Source organism: Numenius arquata, chromosome Z (genome assembly GCF_964106895.1).
Source record: "Numenius arquata chromosome Z, bNumArq3.hap1.1, whole genome shotgun sequence".
Taxonomy (NCBI): domain Eukaryota; kingdom Metazoa; phylum Chordata; class Aves; order Charadriiformes; family Scolopacidae; genus Numenius; species Numenius arquata.
This window is the reverse complement of record NC_133616.1, coordinates 71,735,502-71,754,172: the sequence shown is the minus strand read 5'-3', so window position 1 is coordinate 71,754,172 and position 18,671 is coordinate 71,735,502. Positions and strand designations below refer to the sequence as shown.

General features: G+C 39.6%; 1 protein-coding gene across 7 annotated transcripts; it reads left to right on the top strand.

The window, feature by feature from the left end:
* Nucleotides 1–3,378: 3,378 nt before the first annotated feature.
* LOC141476909 (general transcription factor IIH subunit 2) lies at nt 3,379–14,747 on the top strand. Of its 7 annotated transcripts, none has more exons than XM_074165819.1 (15): nt 3,379–3,644; nt 3,726–3,803; nt 4,535–4,571; nt 5,194–5,280; nt 6,105–6,155; nt 6,623–6,677; nt 7,197–7,302; nt 8,360–8,450; nt 8,605–8,692; nt 9,249–9,356; nt 10,484–10,547; nt 11,433–11,536; nt 13,451–13,553; nt 13,852–13,891; nt 14,308–14,747. In XM_074165819.1, exons 1-15 carry the CDS (start codon nt 3,589–3,591, stop codon nt 14,425–14,427), a joined length of 1,188 nt encoding a protein of 395 aa, XP_074021920.1. In that variant the 5' UTR covers nt 3,379–3,588; the 3' UTR covers nt 14,428–14,747. The 7 variants fall into 7 exon arrangements, with proteins under 7 accessions (XP_074021920.1, XP_074021921.1, XP_074021922.1 ...); XM_074165820.1 differs by having other exon boundaries at nt 3,589–3,644; nt 11,433–11,533; nt 14,308–14,746; XM_074165821.1 differs by having other exon boundaries at nt 3,589–3,644; nt 8,605–8,689; nt 14,308–14,427.
* The last annotated feature ends 3,924 nt before the right edge of the window (nt 14,748–18,671 follow it).

Below are 18,671 nucleotides of genomic sequence, written 5' to 3'. Positions count from 1 at the left end.
TCCGTTGGAAGGTCAGAAGCATAAAAGCATAGAGGGGTCCCACCTGCAGGGAAGAGCGGACAGGACAGGTGACCCAAAACAGGGTATTCCATCCATCTGCATCGTGCTCAGTATAAAAGCTGAGGGATAAAAGGGTCAGCCTCTTTCTTCAAGGCCAAAATCCGAGGAGGACTCTTGTCTGTTCATCTGCTTTTGATCCCGATCCGTGTGTTCCAAACTCCAGATCCAGAAACCAGTTCCTACCCGTTGCTGTCTGGGACTTCCCCAGTGCCTGCCGGTGATGTCATCCTGGGAGTTCGATACTGGTTTTGTGTATATTGTATGCATTTCATTATTTTCTTATCTTTTCATATTATTAATTATAATATTTCATTAGTTTAGTTTCTTTTCAACCCATAAGTCTCTCTCCCATTAAAGAGTGCATCTGTAGATCGTTTAGTGGCCAGCCCAGCCCAAACCACACCACCTCTCTTCCCCCTATATGTATAAATTGCTCCTAATAAATGCAATAGGCTGAAGGATACAGAAACAGTTAAGTTTTTCCCCACTCCTGTTTAAGGACATGTTACTGCTGTTTAAATGTTTTCTTCCTCATTTATTGTCTTACTTGGACGTAGAGTGACGCCCCTTAGAAACGGATGCTCAGCAACTTTCCTGTAATTCAAGAGGTCAAACCCAGTCTTGGCACCCTTCCACTGTACCAAGTAAAGTTATAATTGCTCTGCAGAGAAACTGGCTGAAACTACCTCTAGCTTTATTGAACGAAATCTCCCTCCCTGTGATGCTTATGAAATGGAAGCTCTTGGTGACATGAGATGGATCAGCATTGCTTGGAATTGTTTTAGGTAGAAACACAACATAATCATATACCATCAAAATACCTGAAACTAACTTGTTACCTCTTTTGCGTTTCAATGAAAATATCTCAAACTTTCTGCATGGGAGAGAATACACTTGTGCCTACCTGCACCTTCTTTTTGCTTGCATTGTGGGAAAGCAAACATTTGCAAGCTTTTAAAAATATATGTAATTTTCACTCCAGTAAAATAAATAATTTGAGACTTTCGTACAGTTCTAGAACACGTACTGTAATCCTGTTTAAATGCAGATAAAGACCTTGTGGAATTACCAGAATATGTAAAATGGCCATGATGTATTCTTTCATCCTGAAAGATTGCTTCTTCCTTACTATTCCTAAAATATGGGAACTCTGCAGAACTACTGAATAGTTACAGCAATTTTCATTTTCCACCACTGTGTGTAGTATTTTGTTCTGGAGATACATAAAATTTATATATAGGCGTGTGTCAATTACATGTAAATATTTTTTTTTTTCTTTTTCACAGCAGATTTCAGACCTTGGTAGTTTTGAATATTTTATAGTTCTGATCCTGTTTTTCTACTAGCAAGTTTGTTTTGCTAACAAATCTGTCCTTCTGTTCCCTTGTACTCTTGTGTTTTTTCCCTGCTGCCTCATTCTTACAAAGGCAAATCCATCCCATGGCAACATTTTGTAATCATGTCGTCTTCTCAAGCACTCAGATGTTAATCCATACAACTGAAAATGCTTTTCTTGTATTTAAACAAATCATCCTCTACGTTTAACAACATGAACTAGTTGCTGTTGTAAACTCCTGAATGTAGGGACCATGTTGTGCTTCATTCAGCATCAACTGGTTTGTCAATTTCTGGGCATAGCAAAGTAAAGGTAATAGAAGAAAGTTACTGTTACATAGTTAAATGTAGTTTTATAATCTTTACTATAGTAGCTGTGAAAGGTGATTAGTTAGCATCTATAAATATAACAGTGCATTGTCATTGTGAGAAACACAACCTGCTTTCTGCCTGCATATGAAGATAATCACTATTACAAGTGCTTCAGATTTCTTCTTCGGAGACAACAATAAAAGCCCCTCCTGGGACCTGTGTACCAGCCAAAACCCCAGAATGTCTACTGTGTATTATAACTGTGACCAATTTTCTTCTTGATGCTTTCTTTTAACACCTAGTCAGTTTTGTGCATGCAAACAAAATAGCCTGTTGTCCTCTTCTGAAAAGCAGGTGAAAAGCTGTAGCTTCAGAAGTTTTCATCTCTAAGCAATCCCTAAACTACATCTTCTAGTCTAGACTTGTGTTGTTTTATAGACCAAAAATAAACTTTTTCAAAGCAGCATGGACATGTATGGTTAGAACTCATCCAGCCCAGACACTGCTCTACTACATTAATCAATATTTCCAAACCTCTCTGCTGTAATCTGAGCTGCTGGATATGAGCTAGAGTCCTTCTTGTATCTTTCTGGCCACCTTTAAACATAAATTATATGCTTGCAAAGGAGACAAACAGTAAATTTAAAGATACCTGAAAAATGGAACATACATTGCCTTTGGTCAGAGCAATTGGCACACTCACTCAATGGAATACGAAGCATCCCAAAGCACTTTTTATATGCAATTGCCATTTAACTGTTCACAGCTTTGTAGTGATAGTTTATTAAAAGAAATCCCCAAAGAAAGCTATTGTAGCCAAACAAGAACCCGGCCAGAAAGGGGAGATCCTGAATACGGCGAAATTATTCTGCGTGTTTGCAAAAACTTGTATTACTCCACCACCCTGTTTGCTCCCCTGAGCACATTAAAATCTCAGAAAACATACCCTAAACCTTGCAGCAGTGAATGAATGCCAAGCTCTCTGTTGCAGAGCAGAGCTAAAGCAGTGCTTTTGCTACTGGGCTAATAAGCAGTTATTTTCATTAAGTAACTGATGGGTGTAATGATGCATTAAAATTCAGTGCTACGGTACTTGTAAAAAAATGGGTCTTATTCCACAATCCAGGCTCCTGGATTCTTCTAGTACCGAAATTACTGCAGTTAATTACAGAAATACCACATAAACCCAGGCAGCGCCTTAACGCCGTTTAGCTGGTCCCAGAGAGACGAGTCAGGGCCGGGCTGACCTGACAGAACTCACTGCGGGCTCCGTGCCCACGCTACCGACCTACCCACGGCGACGCCACCGTCCTTTTTTATAACTTAATCGGCGCATTTTTTATGTCGTTGGGACAAATATCTTGTATCTACCTGCAGCGGCAGCGTTATTTCCCTCAGTTTGAGGAGCCGAGGAACAGCCGCTGAGAGGCCGGGCCGGAAAACTGCGCTGCCGCCCGGCCCAGTCTCAGCGGGACACGGACCGGCGGGGCGGGCGGCTGCGGGGCTCGGAGCAAAGTTTTGAGGCAAATTAAACCCGGTATTACCGGTGACCGCCACCGGGTCCCGCCTCGCTCCCTCCTGCCTCCCCGGAACGATCGCTCGGCGGCGCGGGCGGCAGCCGGGCGGGTTGGAGGCGCAGCCAGGCGGATGCGGCCCGACGCCGGCTCTTCCGGGTCGGGGCGGCGGGTCCGGGGACAGAAGCGGGTCCCCTTCCCCTCAGCCCTTCAGGTCGCCGGCGGCCCGCCTGGGGCCGGCCCCATCTCACAGCCCCTTCAGCCGCCGTGCGGCACCGTAGCGGGGCATCCCTTCAGTCGGCAGTCGGGCCTCCGGGACCGGCGGCCTTCTGACTAGTCAGGAACTCGGTGGAGCGAAGCCGTGGCCATGGATGAGGAACCCGAACGGACCAAGCGCTGGGAAGGGGGCTACGAGAGAACATGGTAGGCTTCCCTCCTCGCCTTCTTAGTGGCGACAGATGAGAAAAATCCCCCTTCTGCTCAATAACTGTCTCTTTTGCGCAGGGAGATTCTTAAAGAAGACGAGTCCGGATCGCTGAAAGCGACCATCGAGGACATTCTTTTCAAGGCAAAGAGGAAAAGGTATCATGTGTTGCCACGAGCCTTCTAATAACACTGGTCTGGTCAGTTATAAGGACTTAAATCATTCAGAAACTGGGTCCTCTAGGCCTAGTAAGCATATCGGCATGCTTGCAATATATTTATATGTCCTTACCTTTTTAGAGCTCCAGATGCTTGCCTCTTGCCTGCTACTTATCAATTCTTCCAGAAAAAAATAATAAAATTTATTTTTATCTTTAATCTTATGACTGGTTATGTACAGGCTAGGTACCCCCAATGTATGCTAGCTAGGGAGGTGAGGTCTCGATCAGATAAAACACGGTGCAAAGCCCTGCAATTTGCAATGCTTAGGGAAAATACCTCAGCATTTGGTTTATTTTTTTTTTTAAATACACAAGTCATGCTTCCAGCTGGGTTTTGGTATCATGACACCAGATCTGTGTTTCAGATCACCAGAAAAAAAAAAAATTGCTAGATAAAATCTAGGTTTGTTTTGCTTCACATTATGTTAAAGTATTCAAATTTGGATAAAATCTTAAAGTTCCATTAAACCTGTTAGTAAGACATAGTTTTTGTTGTGTGTTTTTTGAGAGGCATGTACGTAACAGAATTTTATTCAGTGTAAATAAATGTCTGTGGTTTGTTACTGCTTCATATTTGACAGAAGTCTAGTATTGGATTTGTTCCTGACTTTTGTTTTAGGAACGATTCATTCATTTGCATCTTACTTAAATCCTTTTGTGTTTTATTAGACTCTATGAACACCATGGACAAGTTCGACTTGGAATGGTATGTTAGTGTCTTAACCATTGTCTGTCCAAAACAACTTGGACAGAGGTGGTATGCCTCCACTGAAATACACTTTTGCTGACTTAATGTGCTTGAGACCAAAGCTTGCATTTTCCACCAACCTTTTTTCTGTAAAAAAAAAACATTCTTTGTTTAATTGGCAGTGTGGATGTGAAACGTGTATTCAGAGGTGAAGGTCTGGCATATTTGCTGTATCAGGGTGTGTTTTGCCACAGCAGTCACATCACACACACTTGAACTGTCAGTTCTTCTTCGTGTGAAAAATGGGCATAATTTAAATCAGTTGTAAGTAACAATATTACTTCACACAACGCTGAGCACTGCAGATGAAGAGGTGAAGGTGCAAACTCGGCATATTTTGTAGTTTATCGTGAGAGAGAAAGAACAGTGTGCATTTTTCAAGATAGTATTTATTTACATTTTGAAGGAAAAGTGGGAAAAAATGCATTACTTTTTTGGTTGTTGCTTATTGCACAACTCGGTACACTGAATTTTCCATGTTTGAGGGAGGATGTATGTGCTCTTTTAAGTAAATGGAATAATGAACAATTCATTTAAATATCTATTCTCTGAGTGATTATTGCTTCTGGTGAAAATGCAGATGCGTCACCTTTACGTGGTTGTTGATGGATCAAGAACTATGGAGGACCAAGATTTAAAGCCGAACAGACTTACTTGCACTTTGAAGGTATTTCTGTAGTCAAAAGCTTTCTGTTATTAATCCACTGTTTCATTGTAAAGCATGGCAGTCTCCTGTGACTAGACTACATGCATAGCCTCATTAGTCCTCTCATCCCTACGCTTTTTCCCTTGTTTCTGTTGCTAGTCTGTAATTTTCCTCGTTTTTTAATGGTAAAACCTGTGTGACATTAATTTGCCTTGCAGGACTACTTTTGTACAGTAAAAACACTTTGCAAGGACATATTATGGAAAGACACATTACGAAAAGTTTGTGGAAATTAAACTGAAATGTTGCCTATGATAAGGAATGAAAGAAGAATAAACATGTTTTCATTACACATCTAGGATTTTTTTTTTCTTACAGTTGTGTTCTGGTGAATTCTGATTTGAATGGATGCTAGATAGGAGTTGAAATGGATCCTGCTTCAGACTGTGGAGCACTTGAACTGTACATCTTGTACTGTATGGTCTTCTCTAACAACAATAAGCATTGAAATTGTGGGTTTTGGTGATTTTGTACAGATTAGTGTTTTTTGGTGTATCATAAACCTCTGTTTGAACCAACAGGAGTCTAGAACTTTTAACATATGAAGTGAACAAAATAAGGGGTGGCTAGTTTCTGAAAGTTAGATTGCGTTGGTAACGTGGGAGGAAGGAAACGGATGGAAGGGCTGGGATGAAAGGAGAATGGAAAGAAGGGGCTCATTGCCCCCTTTTTATTTTCCCCTTTTTTTTTCCCAGTGATACTGGATGTTTTGCAAGTACCACCTGCTTAATGCATGTGGAATAAAACTGTATTTAGTTTTTAACAGTCTTAACTTTTCTTTGTAGTTATTGGAGTATTTTGTTGAAGAGTACTTTGACCAAAATCCTATTAGTCAGGTATGTACAACCATGCAAGAAACAAGTAACTGAAAACTATTTTAAAAGTTAGTTTTAGATATAACACTATGTAGTAAACTGTTTTCAATTTATGTGTTTCTTCCCATTCCTTCCTTATCAGTCTGGTGAAATTCTTGTTTCTGCCTGAACTAACGAAATTAAGAACCTAACTGTTCCCTTTTACCTAAACATAAATTCTAACACCAAAGACCTGATTATATTTTTTTTCAAGCATTTAGAATTTTAGAAGATTTCTTTTTGTAATTTGTGGCAAAAGTACTAGAAGTACAGGAATGTATGTTAAGGGATACATAGTGTTGTGCTGCTGTTGTTACACTTAAAAGAAAACTTGTATAGTTAAGTAATTCTGATCCGTAGAGTAGTAAGCAAAATATAGCAAAAATGTAAATTAACTTATTTTTAAAATTTCTAAGAAAAGTTTTGCCTTTTTTTTTTCCCTTCTCCAGATTGGCATAATTATAACCAAGAGTAAAAGAGCTGAAAAAATGACAGAACTTTCAGGTAGGGAGGTAGTTGTATGTTTGTTTTTTAATTGTTTTTTAAATTTTAAACATTTTTAAATGCTTTAATCTCTTGCATTGTTGTTAAGTTCTACCTGGATGACACTGATGAAAGTGAAGTAGCCTTCATGTAATATTTCTAATTTTAAAGAGAAGTTATTGCAAGTTGTCTGAAACTGGGGTCTTTATTTTGATCTGTTTTGATCTAGAATTGTCATCACGTGCTTGTCCGTGATCAAGTCTTACCCGTATTGCAACTAAAATATGCCTTGTTTTCCCTATAGTTAATTTCTCACTCTGTTAATTTTGTATTTTATTACATCTGTGTGTTCAGTGATATCTGACCGGATGTTAAGAAGCGAGGTTTCTTTGGTTCCTGCCTTCTGTCACTAGTGATCCATGTAGCTTCAGAGATGAAGTCTTATTGTTGTATTGTTTTCTGCATTCTGATCAAGAGTTTAAATATTGTTATTCTTTTAACTTGTTATTTCAGGTGAGTTGGTTTTTTTTCCACTTACAGGTAACTTGAAAAAGCACATAGCTGCTCTGAAGAAAGCAGTGGATATGAACTGCAGTGGAGAGCCATCTCTATATAATTCACTAAATTTGGCCATGCAGACTTTAAAGTTAGTATATACGTGGAGGGTTTTTTTTCTGTGTTTTTCATAATCAGTGTAATGCTGATTGTGAATTTTTGGAGGAACAGAGACAGTATTTTTTACAAGTAGCATCTTGCATCATGCTGAGCTGAGTCTTTAAAAGGCAGCTTTATGTCTTCTTACAATACATACTGTTAAGAAGTTAAATATGCTAGTAGTGCAGAAATTAATTTTCTAACACAAGTTACTTCTAATTTTCTAACACAAGCAACACTTCTAAGGTGTGCTGCTTATAAAAAGCAACAATATTTTAAAACAAAGTAGGTGATTTTATGATGTATATGAAAATGGTGATGAAAGACTGCAATTATTTCTTACTAGAGGACTGAGGTATGAGAGAGAGCAGAGCTAGGGATTAATAATGATAAGAGAGCAGGAAAAGAAACAGCATTGAATCACAATAATCTGGTGGAGTTTTGGCATGCTTCAGAAAGGTAAATTTTCAGGGAGGATAGATTTTTAAAAGTTTAAAAAGCTTTTGTGCTCTGTGAGGTATTGAGATGGGGTGAACATTTGTCGAAGACTGTTTTAACAAATAATTACAGCTAGAAACACTGATGGACCAAAACCAGTAGTCGGTGTCATAAAAATATATTTGAATGACTAATTGGAAGAGAGTTTTCCATTAAGAACTAAAAGACAGTAGTTAAAAGTAATGGATTTACATCTATAAACTGATTAGAGATTTTTATTTTTAAGAAGTCAGGAAGACTTACTACACTGTTGTTAGTTTGAAGGTGAATTTTACCTGTGAGAGTATGGATAAGGTACAGGGATAACTTAAGCATTAGAGCAAGCAATCAGATAACAACTACACAACCAAATACTGTTATTTTAGATGCTGTAAAAGTTTGGCTTTTGGAAGGTGAAATTCTGGTGCTCAGAGAAGGGTCTTACCACAGTCTTGTAATTTGTAGATTTTATGTCATGTTGTCTCCTGACTTAAGTATGTTAAAGTCCCTGGAAACATTAGCATACAAGTACCTTAGTGTACAGAAGTAAATTAACTGTATACTTTCTTTAGGCACATGCCAGGACATACAAGCAGAGAGGTTTTGGTAGTCTTCAGCAGTCTGACGACATGTGATCCAGCCAACATCTATGATCTAATTAAGGTACAGAAGTGAAGTTTGACTGCTACATTTAACAACCAAGCTATTAGACTAAATGCAGACAGTCGCAGTGTCATTGCCAATTAATTTTCATTTAAAACTTTGAACCTTTTTACTGTTTCCTGAATTTGAGTATGCTTTCTTTTTCCATTTGAAGTGTTTAAAAGCAGTTAAGATCAGAGTGTCTATCATCGGCCTAAGTGCTGAAGTTCGAGTTTGTACAGTACTTGCCCGAGAAACTGGTGGTATGTATCTGAAATTCAGTAGTTATACTACTAATATGAGTTTAAAATCAAAATTTAGTAACTAATTTTAGGATATTTGAGGATGAATATTCTGTTGTGCTGGCAGAAAATTTACGAGTTTCCCAAATCTACAACATATTTAGTGAAATATTTAGTGAAATTATTATCAATTGGTGGCTGCATCTCTAGAGAGAAGAAATACAGATATATATATATATATATATATATATATTTTAAAACCTAGTATTCCACATATAAAGCTGTGGGATGTGGAACTTAATTAATGTAACATGTTAGTATCAATTACTACAGTGGTAACTTCTACAATATCATTACTACAGTGTCATGTTGGAGCAAAAGCTATAGGCCTTCATATTTAATTAAACATTTTGGTGTTACTAATTTTAAAACTTAGCATTTTCAGTAGCATTAACAGGACTGGGTTTTGGGAACAGGGTTGGCTAAATTATTTTTTCTTACTTAATTTTTTTTCTGTCATCTGGAGAATATGTTTGTAGTCTTATCTGAGAGCAAGGTGTTTATTTCTTTGTGACAGGAACATACCACGTTATTTTAGATGAAAGTCATTATAAGGAACTGCTGATGCATCATGTTAGTCCTCCACCTGCCAGTTCAAGTTCTGAGTGCTCTCTTATTCGAATGGGTAAGATATGATTTTGTTAAAGTCCTAGCACAAGATTTATGAATCTTATCTTTTTCTTTCTTTGCATCTTCTGTGTTAAAGCTATAAAAACAGTTAGAATCACAATAAAGACATTGCACAGTAGTTTTTTTATTTTAACTTTTATTTTGCTAAATGGATACCAATTTTCTTGATGCTGTTCCTGCAAAGTAGTCAGCTTTTAATCAAAGTTAAGAGTTTAAACAAATAAGGCAATAAAATTGAATGATACTGCTTTTACAGTAATTAGTAATTGGTATAAACGTAATGCTTAGAAATGAAGGATGAAAAACTATTTTGTTTCTCCCTCTGTTTTTTTCCCTGCAGAAGGCAGCTGTTATAAGCTGTAAGAGCCATCTGTTTGGCCATGTAGTACATGTTTGTTAGGAGCACTATTGTGGTGTTCTTTCAACAAATGGATTAGGTACCTTTTCTTCTCCTGATGTATTTCTCAATAAATTTAAGCCTGGAGTTAAACTAGAATAGGCACTCTAATGCCCTGAATTATAGCATTGACTTCTCACTTTCATCCACCTGTTTTCACAGATAACAATGTATGTCTTTTTATGTGTAGATTTAAATACTGAAGAAATGTACTTGTTATAGGTAAAGCCTGAACAGCAGTTGGAAAAATTAACTGCCCACTTGCCATGAGCTATAAAAAATAAGTGGTAGAAAGAATGGTATCTGTTAGAGCCTCCATAAAGTGCTATAGTCTCATCTGTCATATACTGCACTTGGAAAGTGAATAAACACTTGGTTTCTCCATACAAAAATGTTTTCCGCTTAATTAGAAACCATTGTTCAAATGAACATCATTTTGGTTTTAGCTGTTCTTCAAAAATGTGGTTCCAGTGAGCTTCAGTTAATATGAAGTCTATGAAGAGATTTTCTTTCAGCTGGGGGAAATACAGTGAGGGATTTGTTTGGTGTAGGTAGAGACCTTTAGGAATAATTTGATCCCTAGTTAGAATGTATTACTTCTCCTGTAATAACAGGCAAACAAAAAAAGAGATAGGCCTTAATGTTTAGAATAATCTTTAGAACTCCTCCATTGAAGTCAGAAACTGAAAGATAATTTGCATGTTTAAAATTGTTTTTCTCTTCAGGTTTTCCTCAGCATACTGTTGCTTCCCTATCTGATCAAGACGCAAAGCCATCCTTTAGCATGGCGTAAGTAGAGTTGATTAGAATTCGATGAGCTGATCATAATTCAGTAATAATTAGTCGTATTTAGAAAATCGGCTTGTCAGTGACAATATTGCAAAATTACATGAAAAAAATGTAAGTATTGTCCTTTGACTTCTCAGTAGAAATTTTGTTTCCATTTGCACATCCAGTATGTGGCTGTAGTTACCTCTGTTAAATATGCTTTTTAAAATTTAGATTTAAAATTGTGTGAAGGTAGTAAATGGCTTTTAGTTGTGTTGTGCAGTGATTAGAACATAAGGGTGCTACAAGGTATTAAAGTAATTGCTACCAATTTTACTTGCCTTTCTTGATTCAAGTATTTTTATCACTATAAAAATAATGATGAGGATGAAGGGTATTATCTGGAATAAAGTATATTTTTATCTATTTACTAATGTGACTTTAAAGGGAAGTTTAAAGTAGAGGCCTCATTGCCTTAGTGTACCAGTGCTCTTCTCAATGAGAGGAATAATAGTTTTCAGGGATGATGGGGGGGTGGAATTCTCAGAAGCAAGCAGTGTCTACTGTTTGAAAGAATAAGTACCAACATGTATCTTAAAGTCAATACAGAATATCCGTGTGTTTGTAAGTAGAAATACTAGTGTTGTTATCTTTCATAACTTTATTTTTGAGAGATATATTGGCTCCTTTATGTGGGAAAATTTGGTCTTTGTTGTGGTTCTGTGGGAAAATGTGGTTACTGGTATCTCGATTGATGGCTATCTGACACTTCCCTGCACGTGGAACTGTTGCATGGAAGCCACTGGAACTTTTTAGACTATTTGCTGTGAGAACTATGTAGTATCTGGGGTTATGTAGTGTTATGGTATTATCTTTTATGTGTTAAATTGTCTCCCTCTGCTCCAGGCAATTGGAAAACAACAGTGAGCCAGGTCTTACCCTGGGTGGATATTTCTGTCCCCAGTGTAGAGCCAAATACTGTGAACTTCCTGTGGAATGCAAAATCTGTGGTGAGTAGCAAGAAAAGGTGAGCAGATGAATTATGAGTTAGTGGTAAGACAGTTAAGGGTAGAAAAATTCAACTATACTTAGGAATTAAAAGCCAGCTCTGCTTTAAGAACCCTGCATTCCAGGGTCCTGGGATTTCAGCATCCTACAAGGGACTTTCAGGTCTACACCTACAGCAGTAACACTGTATCATATTACTTAGTATAATGTTATAAACTAAAAGCCCTAAAGCAAAAGGGGGAAGAAGGGAGGTTCACATATGAATTATAATCATTTCCTCAAGGATCCTGATTTAACAGACACACCAGTGTTTCAGACTCCTCAGTGCAAGCCCATAAAGATAAAGAGTGTTTTGAAGCACCCCCTCACCTCCAGGACTATGTGAATGAAAGGTTTCCAAGTTGAAGCCAAGGGCAGGCTGCACAGTGACACAAGGAAGTTGTAAAAGGAAGCCCTTCATCTTGCAAATGTTAATGGACTATGCAACCAATTGTGCCCTCCTCCCCCCACCCTTAGTGAGAGCAGGAGGGAGGATTAGCATTTTTTATAGTGTTAATGTTGTGTGAGCAACAGCTGTCCTCCTGTTAGCTTCTACAGGCATATGACTAAAACTTGATAGGTATTACCAAGATGCCAGTATTTGGCAAGAGGATGAAATAATTCTAGTTTTAAGTCACCTTGTCCTAGTTTCATGCCAAAGTTTTCATGTCAGCATTGAGTTTCATTTCAGCAAGGTAGTAGTGTAATTGCAGAAGTCCTGTGTATCAGCAACAGATTTGTCACAGCTGCAGCTCTCAGCAGAACAAGAGGTCGGAAGTTTACGATGGATGTGAGTGAGGGATGAAGAAGGTTGTGGCAGCCCATGCCCCAGCTATCACTTGCCTTTTGTCATGGTTTAACCCCTGCCAAGCAACTAAGCCCCACTTCCTTGGTAGGATGAGGGAGAGAATCAAAAGCGTAAAAGGGAGAAAACTTGTGGGTTGAGATGAAGACACTTTAATAGGTAAAGCAAAGACTGTGCACACAAGACAAGCAAAGTGAGGAATTCATTCACTACTTCCCATCAGCACCCATCTCCAGGGAATTAGGGCTCCATCATGCCTAGCAGTTACTTGAGAAGACAGATGCCATAACTTCAAATGTCCTTCCCCTTCCACCTTCTTCCCCTAGCTTTTATTGCAGAGCACAACATCATCTGGTATGGGATATCCCTTTGGTCAGTTGGGGTCAGCTGTCCCAGCTGTGTCCCTTCCCAGCTTCTTGTGCACCCCCAGCCTCCTCACTGGTGAGGTGGGGTGAGGAGCAGAAAATGCCTTGATTCTGTATGAGCACTGCTCAGCAATAAGGTATTACCAACACCGTTTCCAGCATAAATCTCAAACATAGCCCTTTACTAGCTACTATGAAGAAAATTAACTCTTTCCCAGTCAAAACCAGCAGACCTGTGTTAGCTGAAAGGGCCATGGCGTGGCTTCAGCAGTATTATAGCAGGCTGCAGTAGAGCTTTGTAGTTGGGCAGCATTTTAACTGGTGATATGAAACAGCAGAACTGTCATTGCCAGGGAGGAATTGAGCATTTAGATGCACATGAACAAAATGCAACCATAAAAAAACTTGCTATCTTTACAACTATGCCTTATAAGTGTACTTGTAAAGACTGAGTTAAACCTTTAAATCAGAAATTTGGGCGATTTGCATGTTCTTTAGTTTATATTTGGATTTCATTCTGGAAAGGATTACAGGTTTGGATTATAGAAGCTAATGAACAAATAATGTTACGGTTTTTAATTCTTAAAAGCTCTAAACTGCTGAGTAATTGAAAAAAATATTTTTTTTTTCTTTTTGCTTTATTTAGTACAGAAAAGATTTTCAGGAAGTCCTCTTTTGTAATAATTTTGATGTCTCTTTATTTGCAGGTCTTACATTGGTGTCTGCACCTCACCTGGCTCGGTCTTACCATCACTTGTTTCCTTTGGATGCCTTTCAGGAAGTTCCTCTGGAAGAATATCAGGGGGAACGGTATGCAGATCATATTTGTGATAATGTGTGCACTTGTGGACCCTGTAATTTTTTTTTGTCATGAAAGTAAGAATATCTGGCAGCAGATTCTTTGCTGCTGGAGACTCTGCTGGAAGTTTGGGTATTTTGGGGCATCTCTGGCAATAAGAAATACTGTAGTTCCCATTTATGGTTATCCATTGCGTTCAGTTGAATAGCTGAAGTAATTGCCATAAATTGTTAGTGTGTATGAGTTAGTTTTTACCATTTTACACAATCTTGACACTTTTTCAGTTAAAATACACAATTTTGCTTTTAGGTATTGTCAAGGCTGCCAGGGAGAAATGAAAGATCAAAATGTAAGTATGTTGAACTGCACTGGAATTTGCATTGAGGGGTGTCAGAAGTAGAGATGATCCTTTAGTATAAGTCTTCTGAAGACCAGAAGAATATTTGTGGAAGTTCATCTCATGGTTAACTAGAATTCTCTGTTACAGAGTCACACCTTTTAGACTGCAAAGTCTATAAAAGTGTGGGAAGGGATTTCCTGGAGGGTTGCGTAAATAAGCTTCCACTTGTAGCCATGTGGGAGCATCCACAGTGACTCCATCTCGTTCCCTTTGGACATACTTGCTGTTAGAAACTTTAATTTAGTTGGGTTTCTGTGATGTGAGCAATATATTTAGTCTGTTTACACTGTCTTGATGACACAACTGTGCTAGGATGGTGGTAATTTTTTTCTAATTTGACTTGTTTTTCTGTCTTTTCCACACAGGTTTACATATGTAAAGTGTGTCAGAATGCCTTTTGCGTGGAATGCGATTTGTTTGTTCATGATTCTCTGCACTGCTGTCCTGGCTGTATTCACAAGCACCCTGCGCCTGTATCTGTATGATGTCATCTCTTCTTAGAAATTGTCTTAACTATCTCATTCTTGCATAGATCTATTTTTTTTATTCAGCCATAACTTTCACTGAGACAGCTCAAAGCAAGAGGACCTTAGATGATTACAGAAGGGTGAACGCTTGCTTGGGAGCAAATTTTAATTTTTAGCTAATGTATTAATGACTTTTTTATTTTTAATATATTCTGGAATTATCTGTATCTGATTTATTGTCTTTGCCCTCGTCTGAAAAGCTCTGGCTTTTTCTCAGTATTATTGTGAGTAACGTGTATATTTGTAAATGTGAAAGTTATAAAACTGTTTTGTATGATAATGTGGTGATTCATCTTTGTTTCACTATTTGTTCAAAAAAGAAGCCCTGAAAATATATTTTATATGTAGGTTATTACAAGCTCTGTTTTTTGGTGGATAGTGGAGTTCTATAGATCAAAATATTTTTTAGTTAGAATTTAACAAAGATGTTTTTGAGCAATTAGTTGTGGGGGACATTTCACATACTAATTTCAAGGATTGTGGCTATTCCCTATTTAGGGCTACAAATATGATGAGGGGCCTGGAGCATCTCTCTTACGACGAAAGGCTGAGGGGCTTGGGTCCTTTTAGTCTGGAGAAGACCGAGGGGGGATCTGATCAACACCTATAAATACTTAAAGGGTGGGTGTCAAGAGGATGGGGTCAGTCTTTTTTCAGTAGTGCCCAGTGACAGGACAAGAGGAAATGGGCACAAACTTGAACATAGGAAGTTCCATCTAAACATGAGGAGGAACTTCTTCACGTAGAGGGTGGCAGAGCACTGGAACAGGCTGCCCAGGGAAGTGGTGGAGTCTCTGTCTCTGGAGACATTCAAAACCCGCCTGGACAAGTTCCTGTGCCACCTGCTCTAGGTGGACCTGCTTTGGCAGGGGGGTTGAACAAGATGATCTCCAGAGGTCCCTTCCAACTCCATATCATTCTGTGATTAATCTTAGCCTTCAGTAAGGCAGTTGAAATAGAGCTGTTACAAATGTGCTGAAAACAGATTTTAATGGCACAACTCAAAACTAACGGAATTCTGTTACTACTGTGTCTGTAGTTGTGTGGTTTAAGTTTCACTTTCTTGGAGGAGTGTAAGGCTCTGCTGAAAGGCTCTGCATTTGCCAAGGTCTAAGGCCAGAGGTCATACAAACTGTGGTTTGATGGCCACAGTATTGAAGACACTGATGCTGCTTTGGTTCATAGATTCATAGATTGGTCCAGGCCAGAAGGGACCTCTAAAGGTCATCTAGTCCGACCTCCCCGCAGTCAGCAGGGACACCCCCAACTAGACCAGGTTGCCCAGGGCCTCGTCGAGCTTCAACTTGAATATCTCAAGGGAAGGGGCCTCAACCACCTCCCTGGGCAACCTGTTCCAGTGTTCCACCACCCTCACAGTAAAGAACTTTTTCCTAATATCCAATCTAAATCTCCCCTTCTCCAACTTAAAACCATTGCCCCTCGTCCTGTCACTGCAGGCCTTTGTAAACAGACCCTCCCCAGCCTTCCTGTAGGCCCCCCTCAGGTACTGGAAGGCCGCTATTAGATCTCCCCGGAGCCTCCTTTTCTCCAAGCTGAACAACCCCAGCTCCCTCAGCCTGTCCTCATAGCAGAGGTGCTCCAATCCCCTGCTCATTTTAGTGGCCCTCCTCTGGACCCGCTCCATCAGGTCCATGTCCTTTCTATATTGAGGGCTCCAGACCTGCACACAGTACTCCAGGTGAGGTCTCACCAGAGCAGAGCAAAGAGGCAGAATCACCTCTCTGGATCTGCTGGCAACACTTCTTTTGATGCAGCCCAGGATGTGATTGGCCTTCTGGGCTGCAAGTGCACACTGCCTGCTCGTGTCCAGCTTCTCGTCCATCAGCACCCCCAAGTCCCTTTCCTCAGGGCTGCTTTCTAATACCTCATCCCCCAGTCTGTATTTGTTCCAAGGATTGTTTCTTCCCAGGTGCAGAATCCTGCACTTGCTTTTGTTGAACCTCATGAGGTTCACCTGGGCCCACCTCTCCAGCCTGTCCAGGTCCCTCTGAATGACATCCCATCCCTCTGGTGTATCGACAACACCACACAGCTTGGTGTCATCTGCAAACTTGCTGATGGTGCTCTCAATCCCTCTGTCTATGTCTTAGGCTGAGGCTAGAATTAATTGCCAGAACTGCAGCTGCGTCTCTCCTTGGCTAAACCCCCCGAGCAACAGAGAGGGAGGGGAAGCATGTGTCTTCACCTGAGCACGGAGGAGTGGAAACCGAGACAAATGCAAAACGCTCTTTGCCGCTTTACGGTGTCTCCACAAAGTGTGGTTGCAATTTGAACTTGTGAGGATGTAACATGCTACACCTCAGTAAGACGAGGTTGTGATGGCGCAGTGTCTGAAGCGTCCGGTTTTATGAAGTCATCTTGTAATGTTTGTAATACATCCAGTGTAATTTAGCCGCTGATGTATCAAGAGTTGTTAAGATTGTGAGATTAGGAGTGGCAATAATCTAACCTTAAAAGTGAAAACAAACACAAAAAAGCGAAGCCCTATCTTAAGTTAGTTCCCTGTATTTCACACTCACCGCATACAAACAATGCATGCTACTTTTCAGTTTTCACAGGTGGTTTTCATTTCGACTCCTTTAAATATGCAAATTCTCAATTGTTAACGTAGCTCCTGTGCTTTTGCTACTGTTTGTGCCTGCAGGCTGGCTAGAATTCAGTAATTCTGCGCTGTTGGCAGAAAAATGACTGTTTCAGCATCTGTGTTTCATTTTGTGCTGAGTCAAACAATCCCTACAAACTCGGTGGGCTGTCACGTGATTGCAGTGGCTGTTACTGTAAGGGCGTCCTGAAAAACAGCGGGAAAAGGACATATTAGCAGAGTTGGGTGTGGTCTAATGGGACATTCCAAGCCAAAGAAATGCCTGAAGCATCTGGCTGAGATATTCTGATACTGATGACAGTATCTTGATACGATGGTTTCCTGATAACATTTTCACCTTCACAGTCAGCATTTACTCATGGGAAAAAAAAAAAAAAAAAAAAAAAAGGGTTTTGTTAAAACACTTCAGACCTGTCCTAGCTTTTTCTCTTGCTGGATGCCAAAACAACATTCTTGGAAGTAGAAGCGGTAGCCATATGTTCCATTATCTGCTTGTGGTCTGAGTAATAATTTGGCTTCTACTTTTCCAACCTTGTCAGTGGATAGGAAGAACAGTTCAAAGCAGGTCCTGAAAAATCGCTGTTGGGAATGTTTCTCTGATATATAAAGAATGTCAGATGTGGCCTCCATATTTAAATCAGCATGGAGGAAATGCTTCCTTCATCCATACTGTTTGATGGGGATTCACTGGATCTCAAGTCTCCTTTTCTTGTGGGAAGCTGCGACGTGCTTAATTCTTGTTCTTGTATTTTCTTATTCACGGGATCTGCCACAAGATTAGTCAATCAGTGAGGTTATTAGCAGGCCTGTGAGAAATTCTTCTACTTCCTGAAAACGTTGTGTAATACAGTTTGGATGTAAAGTGTTGAGGGAAGTGACAAGACGATAAAAGCATCCTGTGGTGGGGTTGAGGACGCAACCGTGGGGAGAAGTTGGAGGCTGAAGGGCACAGTGAGGCTGGGAGCCCCCCACTGTCAAGAGCGAGGGGGACTTTGGAAAGGTGGGTGCCCTTGCTCTACTGTCCGCTTTATACTCTCCTGGCAGGAATAAAAGCTACCATCTGTATTAACAGTTGTACCTAACTTCCCAGACTGGAAGTGCTAAAAATCTATTAATTAAAATATGAGTAAAAGAAATGTCTGGTTTTTGTTTTGTGTAACAGCTGCAGCTCCTGAAGAACTTACCTGGTGTCCTGCTCTGTCTCAGGCAACACGGGGAACAGTTTTAGTTCTAGACTGTGATTTAGCTTATGGATGAAAGAAATGTCAAAAAGTACTAACTCCTGAAGCATTGCTGGGTTGCACAAGCTCCTGGCTGAAGGAGTGAGAGTAGATTAATTTTATTTTAAAAGTCATCAGATTTGAACGAGAATCACATTTCCACGTTTAGAAAAAATAAATGTGGTGCCAGTAGTGCAATTCATAGAAGTAATTTTTCAAAATATAATAGAACTTGAAGACTTTTACGACTTTGCACCACTTTTTGCCTTGGGATTTGAAAGCCCTTAAATTGTTTACCATGCATTTTCCTATGAGAGAAGAATGTGATTTTTTTATAACCAGTGAAAAAGAGTAAGAAC